At 35.7% G+C, this 15,924-nt stretch overlaps 1 protein-coding gene across 1 annotated transcript in view; it reads right to left on the bottom strand.

The window, feature by feature from the left end:
* Window positions 1–15,924, bottom strand: part of LOC127443107 (ephrin type-B receptor 1-B) — a 412,296-nt gene that overhangs the window by 63,340 nt on the left and 333,032 nt on the right. Inside the window, exon 7 of the mRNA XM_051701623.1 lies at window positions 6,041–6,203. Coding sequence (XP_051557583.1) covers window positions 6,041–6,203 — 163 coding nt within the window. The remainder of the gene's footprint in view (window positions 1–6,040; window positions 6,204–15,924) is intronic.

Below are 15,924 nucleotides of genomic sequence, written 5' to 3'. Positions count from 1 at the left end.
TATTATAAACAGGGTTGGGAGGGTTACTTTGTAAAAATCATTAATTTAACCCAGTTACCTCAATAAGAAAATAATGTAATCAGATTAGTTTGTTACTTTTTGATTGCCTCAAGATGACATATGTGAATAAAGTCAAGAGAAAAGCAATATGTTCTCAAAGACTTTTAATCATGCCTTCTGAATGCAAACAAACCGTGTCTGAGTAATGTAGCAATTATTATATATAAGAAGAAAAAAAAAAAAAACATGAAAAACAGGGACAGTGAACAACTCAGAACAACTCAGCATTTTTTTACCAAATTTTACCAAGTCCTCTATCTGTTACAGAAAATGGTTTATTTTCTCATCAAGCAAATACAGTTAGAACAGATGCACTGAAATATGACTTGGTTAACATTAAACAGAATCTGACAGGATATACCTCAGATTCAAAAACATGGGTGATTCTATGTTTATGTTTAAGGAGAATTCTAATGACAAAATAATAATAATAATAATAATAATAATAATTAATAAATAAATAAATAAATAAAATCTTGTTTTAAAGAATAGACCTAAATAGATTTAAACATTTTTAGTGTTTTCATTTACTTATTCCTACTTTCTATGAGTTTTAAAATGTCACATTTGCCAGTATTTCTCCCTCACCCATACTTTTGAACTATTCTTAACAATACATTTATAGTAAGTATTAAAATCAGACAAATTATCCATTGTACTTTTCCCCTGCGAACTTAACATTTTCAGTTAATTTGGTATTCATGTGTACAATCTGGATTTTTTTTAACAAAGTAAAAAAAAAAAAGAAATGCTATCCCAATTACTGTTGTCATTACAACATGAACACATTTCAGAGAACAAATTTAGAGTTTCAACTGATGTTAAGATGGAAATGAAAAGTCACACTAAAGTTTCGACTCTAGACGTCCCGTGTACCAGAATACTGGCCGTTCGTGCGGTGGAGTGGTTGTTTCTCCACTTCTCTTTCTGCTCCCGCGAAAACGACTGACAGATGGTCGAACAGTGAAATGAGGGAACACTTATAACTAATTTTAGCTATCCTTGCTAACGTGATTTTCGTGTGGGTCTTACCAAAAAATGCTTCTTTAAATTATATGTCAGGTCCTTGGAAAATCACTGCATCTTCACAACTGGAAGGCGGCCTCTAAATTGCACTGAACTGTAATGTTGTTTCCCTTTTCTCCATTGAAGAGACAAAATATGTCGGAGTTTCCACAAAAATAATCATATTTCTCCAGTGGCCATTGCAATGAAACAGCCCTTAATGGGCTTTGACCTCGTTTGCCTCAAGAGCACAGTGTTGATGTGAGACAGCTGTTATTTACACATGTGACAGTAAGTGGCACCAGATTCACTTGAGTCACAAGAGAGAGTCAGAAGAGATCTTGAGCATGCATCTGATCATATCTGTATTCTTTACTAAAGCCTAGCCTTTACAAGTATTCTGTTACTCACCAAGCCTGATTATAAAAACTAAAGCAGAAGAAAGAGACAAAGAAAGAATGTGATGAAAGAAAGAAGATGTTTTTTTTTGTATTATTTTTTTATATATATAATTATTAGCATTAATTAAATCTTTCATCTTTTATTTAAGTTTTAACTTGTTGAAGCTCATGCTCACATTGCAGTTTAAATCCATGGCATTAAAATATCTGATACACAGTAGTTGTTTTAAATATTTTCAGACCTACATATTTTTAAACTACAATACCTTTCGTTGACAAACAATACTTTATGGAATGTCCCAAAATGTGTTTAAAAAATGGCCAGATAGACATTTATTGTCACGCAAAGGAAAACATCTCTAGAGTCATGTTTCCATTGGGCTCATTCTAACATGAATCTCAAAAACATCCTGACAATTTCCACCAACATCCCAAGCATCTGAAAGAAGGGATATTACAAAATGTTGCATATGTGTGCAGTGTAAGTGTATGTATCGTAACAAACTACATTTTAGCAATCAGAGAGATGTGTGGTGGCCGTTCTTCAGATGCTGGCTAAACTATAAGTGCCAGCAGGAAGTAGAGCAGTCTCTGTGTGTACTGGGCTTAAACACACCTCATTTAACCAAATCATTTCTTTGCCATTACACCTGGCTGTCATAGAGAGAGAGAGAGAGAGAGAGAGAGAGAGAGAGAGAGAGACAGACTCTGGGGAGTGCATCTGTTGTGTCATTGTTACAGCATTTGGATGTGTGAGATGGACTTTTCTCCCTGGTGATTGGTGCTAATTGTCATAATGAAGGTTGTGCCATGGCAGAATGCCAGTGGATGTACCCGTTAGTTGGTGCAGAGTGAACGCGGGCACTAATTACTTTAGTGAGTATGACGGCACGGATATGCATGCACACACACAAAGACACACACACACAAACACGGGGAGGTTGTTTTGTCTTCATCAGTGTGACATCATTGCGTTCTGTCCATGTCTTCACTTCATTTGTGTAAATACGTGAATATGTCTGCAAAGTGTGATGCACAGTGTGTATATGTGGGTTAGTTGAGTGCATGTCTGTTTATGCATAATTGCACGGTTCATTGTGGGTCTGTTGTATGGATGTGTGTGTTGAAAGTGGGTCGTTGTGCTTTTGTTCAATGCATGTGTTTGTTCTGTGCTTTTGTGTATTTTGCATGTTTGATATGTGTGTAGATGTATGAGAGTAAATTATAGTGATGAAAGAATATGTGATGTATTCACCTAACAAAAGGGCGAATTTTACACATCAAATTTGCATGTCTATTTGTGTGTGTGTGTGTGTGTGTGTGTGTCCCAGATTACCAGGGCAGTTCAGTTATATTTACAACAGTGTGACAGCGAAGACAAGGAGGGTTTTAAAAAAATAAATGTGTGTGTGAACTGAACAGATAAAATGTGTGTATTGTGTGTGTGTGTGTGTGTATGTGTGTATGTGTATGTGTGGGTGTGTGTGTGTGTGTGTGTGTGTGCTCCCAGCACCTAGCCAGCTGCCTAGCGGATGTCTTTCTTTCCTGGAGAGTCCAGTCCCCCTGACATCCATAGTGTGTGTGTGTGTGTGTGTGTGTGTGTGTCTGGCATAGTCGTCAGACAGGACATGTTAGAGTACAGATACAGCACCATTAATCAAACCCATGAGAGAGACAGAGGTTAAAAGAGAGACATAGGGAGAGGGAGAGAGGAGAGGGAGGAGGGAGCAGTTTCTAAGTTTTAAAGTTAGAAACGGTCTACAAATCTAAAATGAATAAGGAAAAGCTAGACCTAGAAACAATATAGGTGTAACAAATTGGATCTTTCCTTTGTGTGTGTATGCATGTGTGTGTGTGTGTGTGTGTGTGGGCGGGTTTGGGTGGTTTACGAGGACATTTTTTTTAGGTTACAAACTGGTAATTACAAGGGTATTATGCTATAAATGTGGTTTATGAGGACATTTCTAGTATCCCCATAATTCAAATCACTAACAGAAGGGTAGGGTTAGGGGATAGAATATTTAGTTCATACAGTATTAAAATCATTATGTCTATGGAGAGTCCTCATAAGGATAGCTGCACCAACGTGTGTGTGTGTGTGTGTGTGTGTGTGTGTGTTCCAGCACTAATGAATGCATTGCCCCTTAGGACACAATAAGTGCATCCACTCACCTTCATTGAGGAAGAAGCAGAGAGAGATACAGACAGAGATAGAGAGTGAAGGGGGAGTCAAAAGCTGGGAGAAAAAAAAAAAGGAGGAAACAAGGTAATGATAGAATAAACGATAGAGTGAAACAACAGAATGATAGAACAACAGATAGAATGATAAATAGAATGATAGAACAATAGACAGAGCAATAAACAGAATTATAGATCGAGAGATAGAATGACAGAATGATATATAGACTGACAGAAAAATACAGTGGCAAGAAAAAGTATGTGAACCATTTGGAATTAGCTGTTTTTTTGTTTTTTTGTTGCATTAATTGGTCAAAACATGTGATATCATCTTTATTAAAGTCACAAGTATAGACAAACACAATGTGTTTAGGCTAACAACACACAAACAATTATAATCTTTCATGTCTTTATTGAACACATCCCATTAAACATTCACAGAGCTGTGGAAAAAGTGAACCCTTGGATTTAATAACTGGTCGATCCTCCTTTGGCAACAATAACCTCAACCAAGAGTTTCCAACATTCAGATGGAATTTTGGACCATTCTTCCTTACAGAAATCCAACATCCACTCAAAAAGGTGGATTTACTTATTTTAAAGACATTCTGTAGTAGATTTAATTTTATTTTTAGTGTCATTTTCCTACAGCATCACCTAACTTCTTCTGAGCTTCAGCTGGTACACAGCCACCCTGTTATTATCCTGTAGGATAAATTGATAAACTTGGGAATTCATTTTTCCCTCGATGATGGCAAACGGTCCAGGCCCCAAAACAGAAAAGCAGTCCCAAATCATGATGCTCCCTCCAATTCAACCTTAGTTTCATCAGTCCACAAAACATTTTCCCAGCAGCATTGTGGAGTGTCAAGGTGGTCTTTGGAAAACCTCAGGCGTGCAGCAATGTTTTTTGTTAGAAAGCAGCAGCTTCCTTCATGGTGTCCTACCATCACCATGCCTGTTTAATGTTTTCCGTATAGTAGACTCATGAACAGAGATGTTAAGCAATTCCAATGATTCCTTCAAGTATTTGGCATTCTACGATTTGCCCTTTGAGTCATCTTGGCTGGACGGCCACTTCTACGGAGAGTAGCCACAGAACTAAATTGTCTACATTTATATACAATTTGTCTAACTGTGAACAGATGAATATCTAAGCTATTTTAAATAACTTTGTAACCCTTTCCAGTTTTATGCAAAGCAACAATTCTTGATCATAGGTCTTCTGAGATTTATTTTTTGTGATGCATGATCCACGTCAGCAGATGCTTTTTGTGAATAGCAAACTCAAAATGCGTGAGTGCTTTTTTATAAGTCAAAGTAGCTCTAACCCACATGTCCAATCTCATTTCATTAATTCTCATGTTTGCCAACTCCTGATTCTAATTAGCTTTTATTGGCATCATTAGCATATGGGGTTCACATACTTTTTCCAACCTACACTGTGAATGTTTGAATGATGTATTCATTATGTACACAAACAATTATTACAATAACATTATTGTAACTTAGATGAAGATCAAACCAGATTTTTAGACAAGTTTATACATAAATGCAGGTAATTCCAAAGGGTTCACATACTTTCTTGCCGCTGTAGATAGAAATATAGATAGAATTAAAGACAGAACAACAGAATTATAGATAAAATGATAGAATGATAGATAAAATAACTGAACAGTAGATAAAACGATAGAACAAAACGACAGACAGACAGACAGACAGACAGATATAGACCCCCCACTGATGATGATTAATCCACTAATCAAAGCTAAGCATTTAGGGAATGCTTGAATGCCAAACATGGTCTCGATGAAAAATCATTTAGCTAAGCAATTTGGTTGGAGAATAGTCAAAACCTGGACACACAAACACACACACATAACCTGTGCAAATTTGAAATATATCGAGCATAACAATGGAACAGTCAAGAGATTACATGGACACAAATCTAAATAAATATGTCAACAACACAAGACAGAAATCACCCAGATCCAGAGAGAGCCTCCTTGCGCATGCACACACACACACACACACACACATACACATACACACACACACACACACACACACACACATTGGTGCGGCTATCCATTATGTCTCCATAGACATAATGATTTGTATACTGTACAAACTATAGATTTTATCCCCTAACCCTACCCCTAAACCTAACATTCACAAAAAAACTTTCTGCATTTTTACATTTTCAAAAAAACATTGTTTAGTATGTTTTTTAAGTGATTTGAATTATGGGGACACTAGAAATGTCCTCATAAACCACATTTATAGCATAATACCCTTGTAATTACCAGTTTGTAACCTAAAAAAATGTCCTCGTAAACCACCCAAACCCACCCACAAACACATACAGAGACAGGAATTGGAATGGCGGTTCGTACCATCTGTGAGGGTTTGGAAGCACATTTTGCTACTGTATTTGCCGAAACCAGCGACTGTCCTGGCACGAACTTGCATCACGTACATAGTGCCTCGCCGTAAACCATCCACACGAGCTGTGTTCGTCTGACTTTTCACCTGCGTAGAGTTCATCTCAGACAGATCCTGAGAAAAAGAGAGGCAGATTGATTTAAAACATAAATAAACATTTCCTTTTTTTTTTCTTTTTTTTTTTTTAACAAGACACTTTAATATTAGCCTGTAGTAAAGAAAAATCACAAATGAGGTATTTTCAGTATCTCAATTGTGCCACCTACCCTGCTATAAAACAACAAAAAAACAGCTAAGACCAGTATGAAATTATATGCTCGTCCAAGGTTTACTTTGAGGAAAATTTGAGAAATATGGAGAGAAAAAATGAATAAAAATAAAGACAATCCTCATACTACAGTACACACTACAAGCTGATTCACCTGCCAGTTAATGGCACTGAGCAGAACTGATGTTGTTTCATTGGATTTGAGTTAACACTCACTCATCGTATTTAATGAAAATGTGCTGTGAAATATGACACTGAACAGATAAGAGTAAACCCGTATGAGGTCTTGCGTGAAACTGAAATTAGATTTGGTGAGGTATTATCTGCCCATTTAATCAGTTAAAGGAATGCATAGTCTGTTAAAAACACAAATGTGATATTAGATTGACGATGTTACAGCTTCGAGACAGCTTCAGTGTTCAAAGCTAATTACGTAGTATAAAACAATAATTTAAGCCCATAATTTACGACTGCATCTCTGTCTCAGGTAAATATGGTCAACATCCTGTAATCACATTGATGAATGAAGCAAACACACATACACACTTACATTTTTTTTATAGTTAGGACAGGTACTGTCTCGTGTAGACAAACTTTTTAATATCGGCATAAAGTCTGGTCCACATTGCAGCTTATTTTGACTGACATTTAAAATAACCAACCATGATTACTTAAGCATTAATGTACAAGAGGCTATTTAAAATAGTCGTGAGATTACAGTTACAGCCTCGACAGCCTTGCATTCATAAAGCAGTTAATACTTAATATAAAAATATCAAGGCATTAGCAAGTTCTAAGGTAAATAATTGCCCCCTTGGGGTGCTGCACAGTGATATACTACACATTAGTGTATTGTGTATTGACCAATCAGCTTCCAGAACTTCCAGGCTGTGGTTAAAGGAATGTTTCTTGGTGCAAAGATAGCAGGGAAACTTGGTAAAACCACTTTGGAGACCCATCAGGAATGCCACCATTTTGAAGTCTCGTATGACCTCCCAGCCGTACTCATCATAGTTCAAGGCATCCAGCAAGGTCTTGATGCTGTTGTAATCCTCTTTGAGGTGCACCGAGTGAGCCAGGGGAGAGACGGGTACTTGTTACCATTATGGAGTAGCACGGCTTTGAATATTACTTTAGTATAAATACATGTTAATTCGGATTCATATGTTGTTTTTTTCTGACTTGAACGAAAAGACACAAATTTGCCCGTTTTCTCATTGGAAATAGGTCCTGGTCACAAAAGCAAAGTTTGTGGGGAATAATAGCCATTTTCTATACTTTTCAGGCATAAGCAATTAGGAAATAACACTTACTACCCAGGAAAAACATAAAAAAAAAAAATAAATTGTTACATAGTGTAATTACCATTATTATTATTAGGATATTATTATGAAAAGGCATAAACAAGGCATATTTTATAAATAGAAACTATAAACGTAAGAGTAACATTTAAAAATGGGCATTTCATTTAGTTTTGACGTACTTCCGGTTTAAACCCCACCCACAACAAGTTCTCTCCAAATACAGATAATTTTGTCATATGAACAGATACACCCCTAATGTATTTTCACAATAAAGTTGAATAATGACATCAATAAATAATGATAGACAAATCATTAAAACAGAATCCCAGTCAAATCGATTCATCTGAAAGAAAAAAACTTCTACAAATGACATCCCAAACAGGCCTCTTCACTTCCATTTTAAGCACTTTACTGTAACTGTACTTTTTTTTTTTTTTTTTTTTTATAATTGGTACCAGACGGGCTGGTTTGAGTATTTCTGTAACTGCTGATCTCATGGGATTTTCACAAACAACAGTCTCTAGAATTTACTCAGAATGGTGCCAAAAAAAAAAGAAAAAAAAAAGAAAGAAAAAAACGTCCAGTGAGCGGCAGTTCTTTGGACAGAAATGTCTTGTTTATGAGAGAGGTCAACAGAGAATGGCCAGACTGGTTTGAACTGACAAAGTCTACGGTAACTCAGATAACCACTCTGTACAAGTGTGGTGAGAAGAATAGCATCTCAGAATGTTATTCTGAGATGCGGGTTGGTGCTGTTTTGGCGGCACGAAGGGGACTTTAGGCAGGTGGACAATAGACAATATTAGGCAGGTGGTTTTAATGTTGAGGCTGATCAGTGTGTATATATATATATATATATATATATATATATATATATATATATATATATATATATATATATATATATATCTGTACATTATTCCAAACTTTTGGCTGCCAGTGTGTGTGTGTATATATATATATATATATATATATATATATATATATATATATATGTATTATTTTGTTTTTATTTTTTTTTCACATATTAGAATAATAGTAAATTCATCACAACTATGGAATAATAGAAATGGAAATATGGGAATTATGTTGTTTTTTTTTAAATAAATTTTTTGTTTTGTAATTAAATAAATTAATATGTTGGCACAATTATATTTTTGTCTACAAAACTAATTTCAAACATTTAAGCATACACCTTCAGATCAAAAGATTTTTAAGATCATGAGAAACTTTTCAGGCAAGTGACCCCAAACTTTTGAACGGTAGTGTGTATATATATATATATATATATATATGTATGTAAATGTAGTACTTAAAGGTGGATAAATCTGAAGTCAGATATAACCCATTTCAAAAAGTTAATGCAATGAACCTTTCGAAAGTCTTCTTCGGAAGTTCTCTTATGTATGAGCCTGGGAACTAAACGTGGCTTTATTTCCCATCGGACTGATAAAACCTGTGCACTCCTGAATCCAAAAATTATATAAAGCCAGCCAATCAGATATGAGCTTGCTATTTTGAAAAAGCATTTGCCATTTTCATGTGAAATATGCATCAGGCAGTCTGTGATATGGTCTGTATGCCGTCAGCGGCTGATAACAGTTATTACAGGTTGACTTGACTCCTTGGTGAAGTCAGCTTAAAGCTTTCACACAAGAAAAAAAAGATAAATTAGGGCACGAAATTGAAAGATAGACAAGAACAAGGACATCATGAAAAGAATGAAGGAAACTCAAGAGCTCAAAACTCATTCTACTGTCTATCCTTCCAAAAATATAATGCTCATGCTGACAATGACAGAGAGAGAGAGAGAGAGAGAGAGAGAGAGAGAGAGAGAGAGAGAGAGCTAGCATGCACGCCAGCATTTTCTATTTCAGCAGTGGGTTGAATTTAATCTAAACCTATGTTCTACAGACACAAAAACTAATTCATAAACAGCTCAATTCTGCATATTTCCCATAATGAAATGAGAGACACGAAAGCAAAGAAGATTGCAGTGGAACAAAGGGAGGGCAAGAAGAAAAAGGGGAGGAATACAATCGGTCAAATCTACCACACATAAACAGACAAAAATATAAATAAATAAATAAACATATATAAATCTACTGTGAGCATTTACCGTTCAGTCACATGAAACAGGCAAATTCTCCAACCCCAATTTCTAAATAAAAAACATTGTTAGAACACAGAAAGGTGTTCTGGTAGAAAGAAAAAAAGGAGGAAAGGTAACTCCTCACAGATACAGTCGAGAGACATGATGCTACAATATTCAATTTAGTTTTTAAGGTCTCATCATAATTCAAAACACCGTTGAGTCGCCACTTACTACACACTACACGCTACTCACTAAATCTCCCACTGTGATGGCAGAAGGCAAAATCTGCTTCTTAACAACAGAAACATAGTAATAATCAAAAGGAAAAAATAACAGTGATATTAATAATTTAGGTTCAAATTGTGTATAAGTGTCGTGGAAAGGGTCAGTCAGGTTTGGTGTGCAGTCTGTAATTTAGAAAATCTGTCATCATTTACTCACCTTCATGTTATTCCGAACCCGTACATTTTTCTTTATACTATGGAACACAAATATACTGAAAGTGAATAGGGACTCCAATATGACACAAAAGTAGCCTGTGTGTCCTATATAAGAAAGTCATACGGATTTGGAACAACATGAGGGTGAGTTAATGATGACAGCATTTTATTTTTGGGTTAACTATTCCTTTAAGTGCATCTTTTTGCCTGACATCACCCCCTGCCATAAAACCAACCTAAAGTGCACTACAGCATTGTGATATTAATAATGTAGGGTGCTCACAAACACATGATCATGACCTCACCACGGTGTCATTAATAAATAAATACAGGTAGTGTCATTTGTGGAGTTGGACAGACAATTTTTGTCTTTTTAAGAGCACAGTGGTGTACATTTGTGTTATCTTAAAGGAGTAGATCACCCAAAAATTGTATTTACCCTCATTTATGTTATTCTAAACCTGTATGACTTTCTTTTTTCTGTAGAACAAAAAAGCAGAGGTTTTGAAGAATGATCAAGCTGCTCTTTTCCATACAATGAAAGTGTATGGAAACAAAAAAAGACAAAAAAATTACCAAAAAAGTAGTCCATATAACTTTAGCACTATATATCGGAGGTTTCTAAAGCTATTCAATAGCTTTGTCTAAGGAACAGACCGAAATGTAAATTGTTATTTGCTGAATGACAGAATATGCACTTTTGGATGAACTGTTTCATTTAAATAAGAAACTGCTAATCAAAAAAAAAAAAAAAAAAAAAAAAGTTTATCCCCTCTTAATGTGCAATCCATCACCTCTGGGGGTTTATTAACCGTGAATAATGAAATCTTAAACTTTAAATTCTTTGCTGCTGTCCCTGCATACAGCACAGATCATAATCTGTGTTAAAATGGTAAAAAAAACACACACACACACACACACACACACACACACACACACATCAAAAACACTGCTGTTGTGGAGAGTAACTAACCGAAGTGCTGAGTGACACAAATTAGCATGATTTAAAGAAATAAACGAGCATATCGCTGCCCCCTTCGGCATATCGCGGTGCCGTTTTGTGGCCATTCTGCATAATGCAGCAGCCCATTTCAGCTTATCGCAGCCCATTCGGCCCCGTTTCGCAGCCGGCCCTTCGGAAAAAGTCCCGGTTCTCCCGATGGCCAATCCGCCCCTGCAATAAAGCCAATCCCTTACCCAGCCTTTAAACCAAACCATGGTTTAAACAGAAATATAACTTTTGCGTACCATGTAAGAAAGAAAACATCTTATAACAGGTTATACACATCCATTAGTCATTTGTATTGCATAATTATGGAATGAGTAACCAAATTTATTCACAGACGTTTACTTTCTTAAAATAAAGTGTTATGGCCTGGGTATATTTAGTTTTTCTGCGTTCAGGATCGGATCACACCCAGCTGACTGTGTTGCCTTTCAAGCGAATACGAACGCGTTCGACGCATGCACACTACTACTGCATTGTGATACTCTTGTAGTACAGTCAATGGATGGCGCTTGCGCTGACGATGCACAGAGATGAGGACTGTGTACGTGTCGAGAAAATATGGGCCGCGGGCGGACAGTGCGCACAGACTGTTCTGATGATAGGGTCCCGCATATTGTGCGCAGAGCGATCAGCAACACATGCAACCGAGTATACTTTGGGCTTTAGATAGGAGGCAAGCTAAAATGTGATGCCTGTATAGAGAGCTATACAGTTTCTGCCCACTTCTTCAGCCGAATGGGTTCTGGAAGTATTTTTCCCATTCTTTTCCATAGGCTTTTCATAAAATCCTCCATAAAGAGTTTTAAGCCACAAACAAGCTCTGAGGTGAATTACGCCATTGCAAAACTTTGATTTGAAAGAAAAAATATTTGAAAATCGAACAAATAGACAAAGGTAAAGTTGTTGATTATACGTATAGAAACAGTATATTTAAATTTTATTGCAAAATATTTAGGTATTTGCAAATATTTAAGTAGTTTGAGAGCGTAGGAAGACCAACTCAATGGCATCATTCACAGTACGCCATTGGGAGTGGGCGGTCGCTAGAGCCCTCGTGTCTGGAGCACTTAGTTGGTCGCGATTCTCTTATTGGTGGAGTGGTTCTTTTCTGGATCATGTGTAGTGTAGATCTTCAGCAAGAATAACGCTATTAAACATGATTTCATAAAAAAATACAATGAAATAACCTGTACCTGTGGCTTCAATGGATGGCTTTAATATACCATTGATTAACAACCTCTGAGCTCATGCTTTTGTTTTTTGTTTTTCAAATTCGCATTTTACAAAAAAAAAAAAAAAAAAAAAAAACATTAAATAATGGGGGTTTTTACTTTTAGAACTCAACTGTTGGTTGGTCTTTATGGGAATAAAAGTTGTACCTTTTCATACAATCCAAGTCGTACATGGCACTGATAAACATTTAACAAAAGTGTGCTACGTTGTTTTCCCATGACCTCACTACACACGTTTAATTCAGAGTAGCGTCTAGATACATTGGATAATTAGGTTTAATTTTCACTTTTAATCCATTTTTGTGCAGAAGTGTCTCAACGTTTGCGTCTTATCAAAACATTTCTCAAGAATGGAAGTATACCATTTGATTGCAATCAGTTTTTGCCTGTGTGCAACTTCCTGTGGAGTAGTTTCTGAATCTGGCTGCACTATCCCCAGCATTAAATCCCCCTCTGGGAGAGGCACTCTCCTACTGATAGTCAAATGGGGATTATGGGTAGTCCCTCCCCACCTCTACCACCTCAAAATGGTGTAGAAAGTGGGAGGGGCTTGTGGCAGCCAAAAGGAGGGCCTGCCAGGACAGACAGACACGGCTCTCAGCAGGTCCTATGTGAGCTGTTGGACAGCACTGGCAGGAGGCAGGTGCCACCCCCTTTCCAAAACAGCAAAGCAATCTGTCCTGCAGAAGGGAGGCGCTTTATACACAGACATGGTCACACAAACATGAGGACGGGGCTGGTGTCAAATCAGTCCTTCTGTTAATGGACCGTAGAAGACATACACACACACACAACCTCAAACATCCTTCAGTGAGTATGGCACGGCTGGCCATGGCAAAGTGCCACTTCCCCCAACCAGGTGGCACATGCCACCTCTTCTAGCAGGATGGCAACACCACCTGGTAAGACCTTTGAAACTCAAACTTACCCCCAGTAAAACCCAGAAAAAGAAACAGATGTTATTTATTTAAGTGGTTTATTTAGTGTTAGGGAAAGTTACTTTAAAAAGTAGCATTGCTGCGTAACTGCTAATGACAGTAAATAATTGCATAACAGCATTACATTTTATGCATTGTTAGTTTTTGCAATACATTAGTTTGACTGAAAATTTCTGGTCATTTGGCTCTCTCAAAGAGAGGCTCCATCTGAAGCACCATACAAAAACATAAAATTGTACCTAGACAGTTTAATCCAGTACAGTGAGAGCAAAAATGTACTGTATTTAAAATCACTATTACAGGAAAAAAATTGTCACACATTGGAAAATTGATCATAGATTGTCATGCAAAGAAGACAAAAGACGCACATTGATTGTCATGACGACAGCAAAGTTTAAGGTTTGGCTCTGAATAAATAATTAAATGAAAATATAAATAGAAAAGTAACATACATACTTATTTGGAAAAGTAACTTTGCTACAGTATTAACCGAATGGGTAGTTGTCCATGTCATATAACATGTCAATGAACTTAGGTTAAAATTAGGGCATTCAATCAAATAAAATCTAACATTAAATTAATTATATGATATGCAGATTAATGAATAGTATTTATCGCAATTAATCACATGTATAAATATTTGCTGAGAAAGCCCCTCAAATAACAATTCAATATACTGTAGCTAATTATCAAATAATAGTTATAGCTAAATAATTGTAAGTATATATATATATATATATATATATATATATATATATATATATATATATATATATATATATATATATATATATCAGCGACCTTGAAGTGCTACATTTATGATGCAACACAACCAAAGTATATACTGTGTGTATATATATATATATATATATATATATATATATATATATATATATATATATATATATATATATATATACACAGTATATACTTTGGTTGTGTTGCATCATAAATATAGCACATTAAGGTCACTGGGTCAAGTTAAACAAAGCTTGTGTTGTTGCTATAAAGCAAGCCTGAGTTTAATTTGTGCATTGCCTACACAGCTGGAGTTTTGCTTACTGCCTCTGCTGAAAACAGGTGGTATTCCATGCTTGAATTGTTCAGATGGTAGGAATATCCCATATTATGGTAATGGGACATGATTAATTGGGTTATTTTTTAATGCATTCATTTATATAATTAATCCCACTTAATCAATGCGTTAAATCGACAGCCCTAGTTACAAATCAGATGAATGTATAAGGAAAAGTATATATTACAGGCACTTTTACCTTTTTCAACTTATTGCGTTTCCTAGTTTGTTGGTCCCTGCAGTGACAAATTAATGTTTTAAAGGTACAAATATTCCATGTAGTTTCTTATTTAATATAGTCATAAAAACTGAATGCAAATTAATTATAAAAGTTGTTTAAAAAAGCAAAATGTTGTTTAAAATAGTTTTAGATGGAGTTTAGCACATCACACCGCAGAACATGTCAACTTTCCACAGTATTTCAAGTCAACAACCCCATTACTTAATGTTACTTGTAATGCATTACCCCAAACACTGGCTTTGAGATGCTTTCTGTGGAACAGTGTCTAAGAGATGGCACTCTCTGAGCTATAGTTTTGTATTCGTTGCAGCACAGCGAGATCGCCACATTGAGAACTGAAACAAAACCTTGTATTGGCATTGTGTATGGTTTCAAATCTTTTTAATAACTGCAGCGCTTTTATACTGATTGTTGGATTTCACATCCTGCTACACTTTATAATGCTGAGACCTTCAAAGAAATATTTAGCAAAAATCACAGAAAAGGAAGAAAAAGTGAGAAATAATTGGGAAAAGAAATTCTTAACATTTCTCACAATTGTGAAAATCACGGCAAATCACAAAGTATTATTTAACAGGATAAAATAACTAACTGAGTGTTCAAATCTGAAATATCACATTATGATTATGTTCTTTAAACCATCTTAGTTCATCTAAAGTGCGCCTGTGGTCAACAGAGCTATTTACATATCTGCAGTAGTAAAGAGATGGATGTATTCTTTGTGTGCTTGTGTTAGTGATGGCACATAAATGCTGTGTTCTTCGCAGAAAGACACAACCACAGAGCCATGAGCCAACACTTGTTTTTGAAAATTGAAGATTGAAAATTGAGACACATGAGGTGATCTTAGACGCAGAGCGAAAAGTCAACTGTGAGCTGAATATGGGCTAGATTTAAGACTGGCAAACCACAACAGCTTCAGAGACAAAAAAAAAAAAAAAAAAAATTGAATTTGTGAAGCACTGAATGAAGAAATATTGATAAAAGGGAGAGGTAAAAGTAACAACTTCTCTAAACTGCAAATATGTGCAACACACCAAACTAGATCGCTACCATTATAAACAACACATTTTTCATTCACATGACAAAACTAGATCACTCCCATTATAATTAATACATTTTTTTGGTCAATGATGCAAAACTATAAATAACAAATTATTAGTTAGCGTGAAAAAACAAAACAAAACAAAAAACAAAGACTAGATTGATCCAAATACAAATAACACATTTTTG

Source organism: Myxocyprinus asiaticus, chromosome 6 (assembly GCF_019703515.2).
Source record: "Myxocyprinus asiaticus isolate MX2 ecotype Aquarium Trade chromosome 6, UBuf_Myxa_2, whole genome shotgun sequence".
Classification (NCBI taxonomy): domain Eukaryota; kingdom Metazoa; phylum Chordata; class Actinopteri; order Cypriniformes; family Catostomidae; genus Myxocyprinus; species Myxocyprinus asiaticus.
The sequence above is the reverse complement of the archived record's forward strand: the minus strand, read 5'-3'. Positions and strand labels throughout refer to the sequence as shown.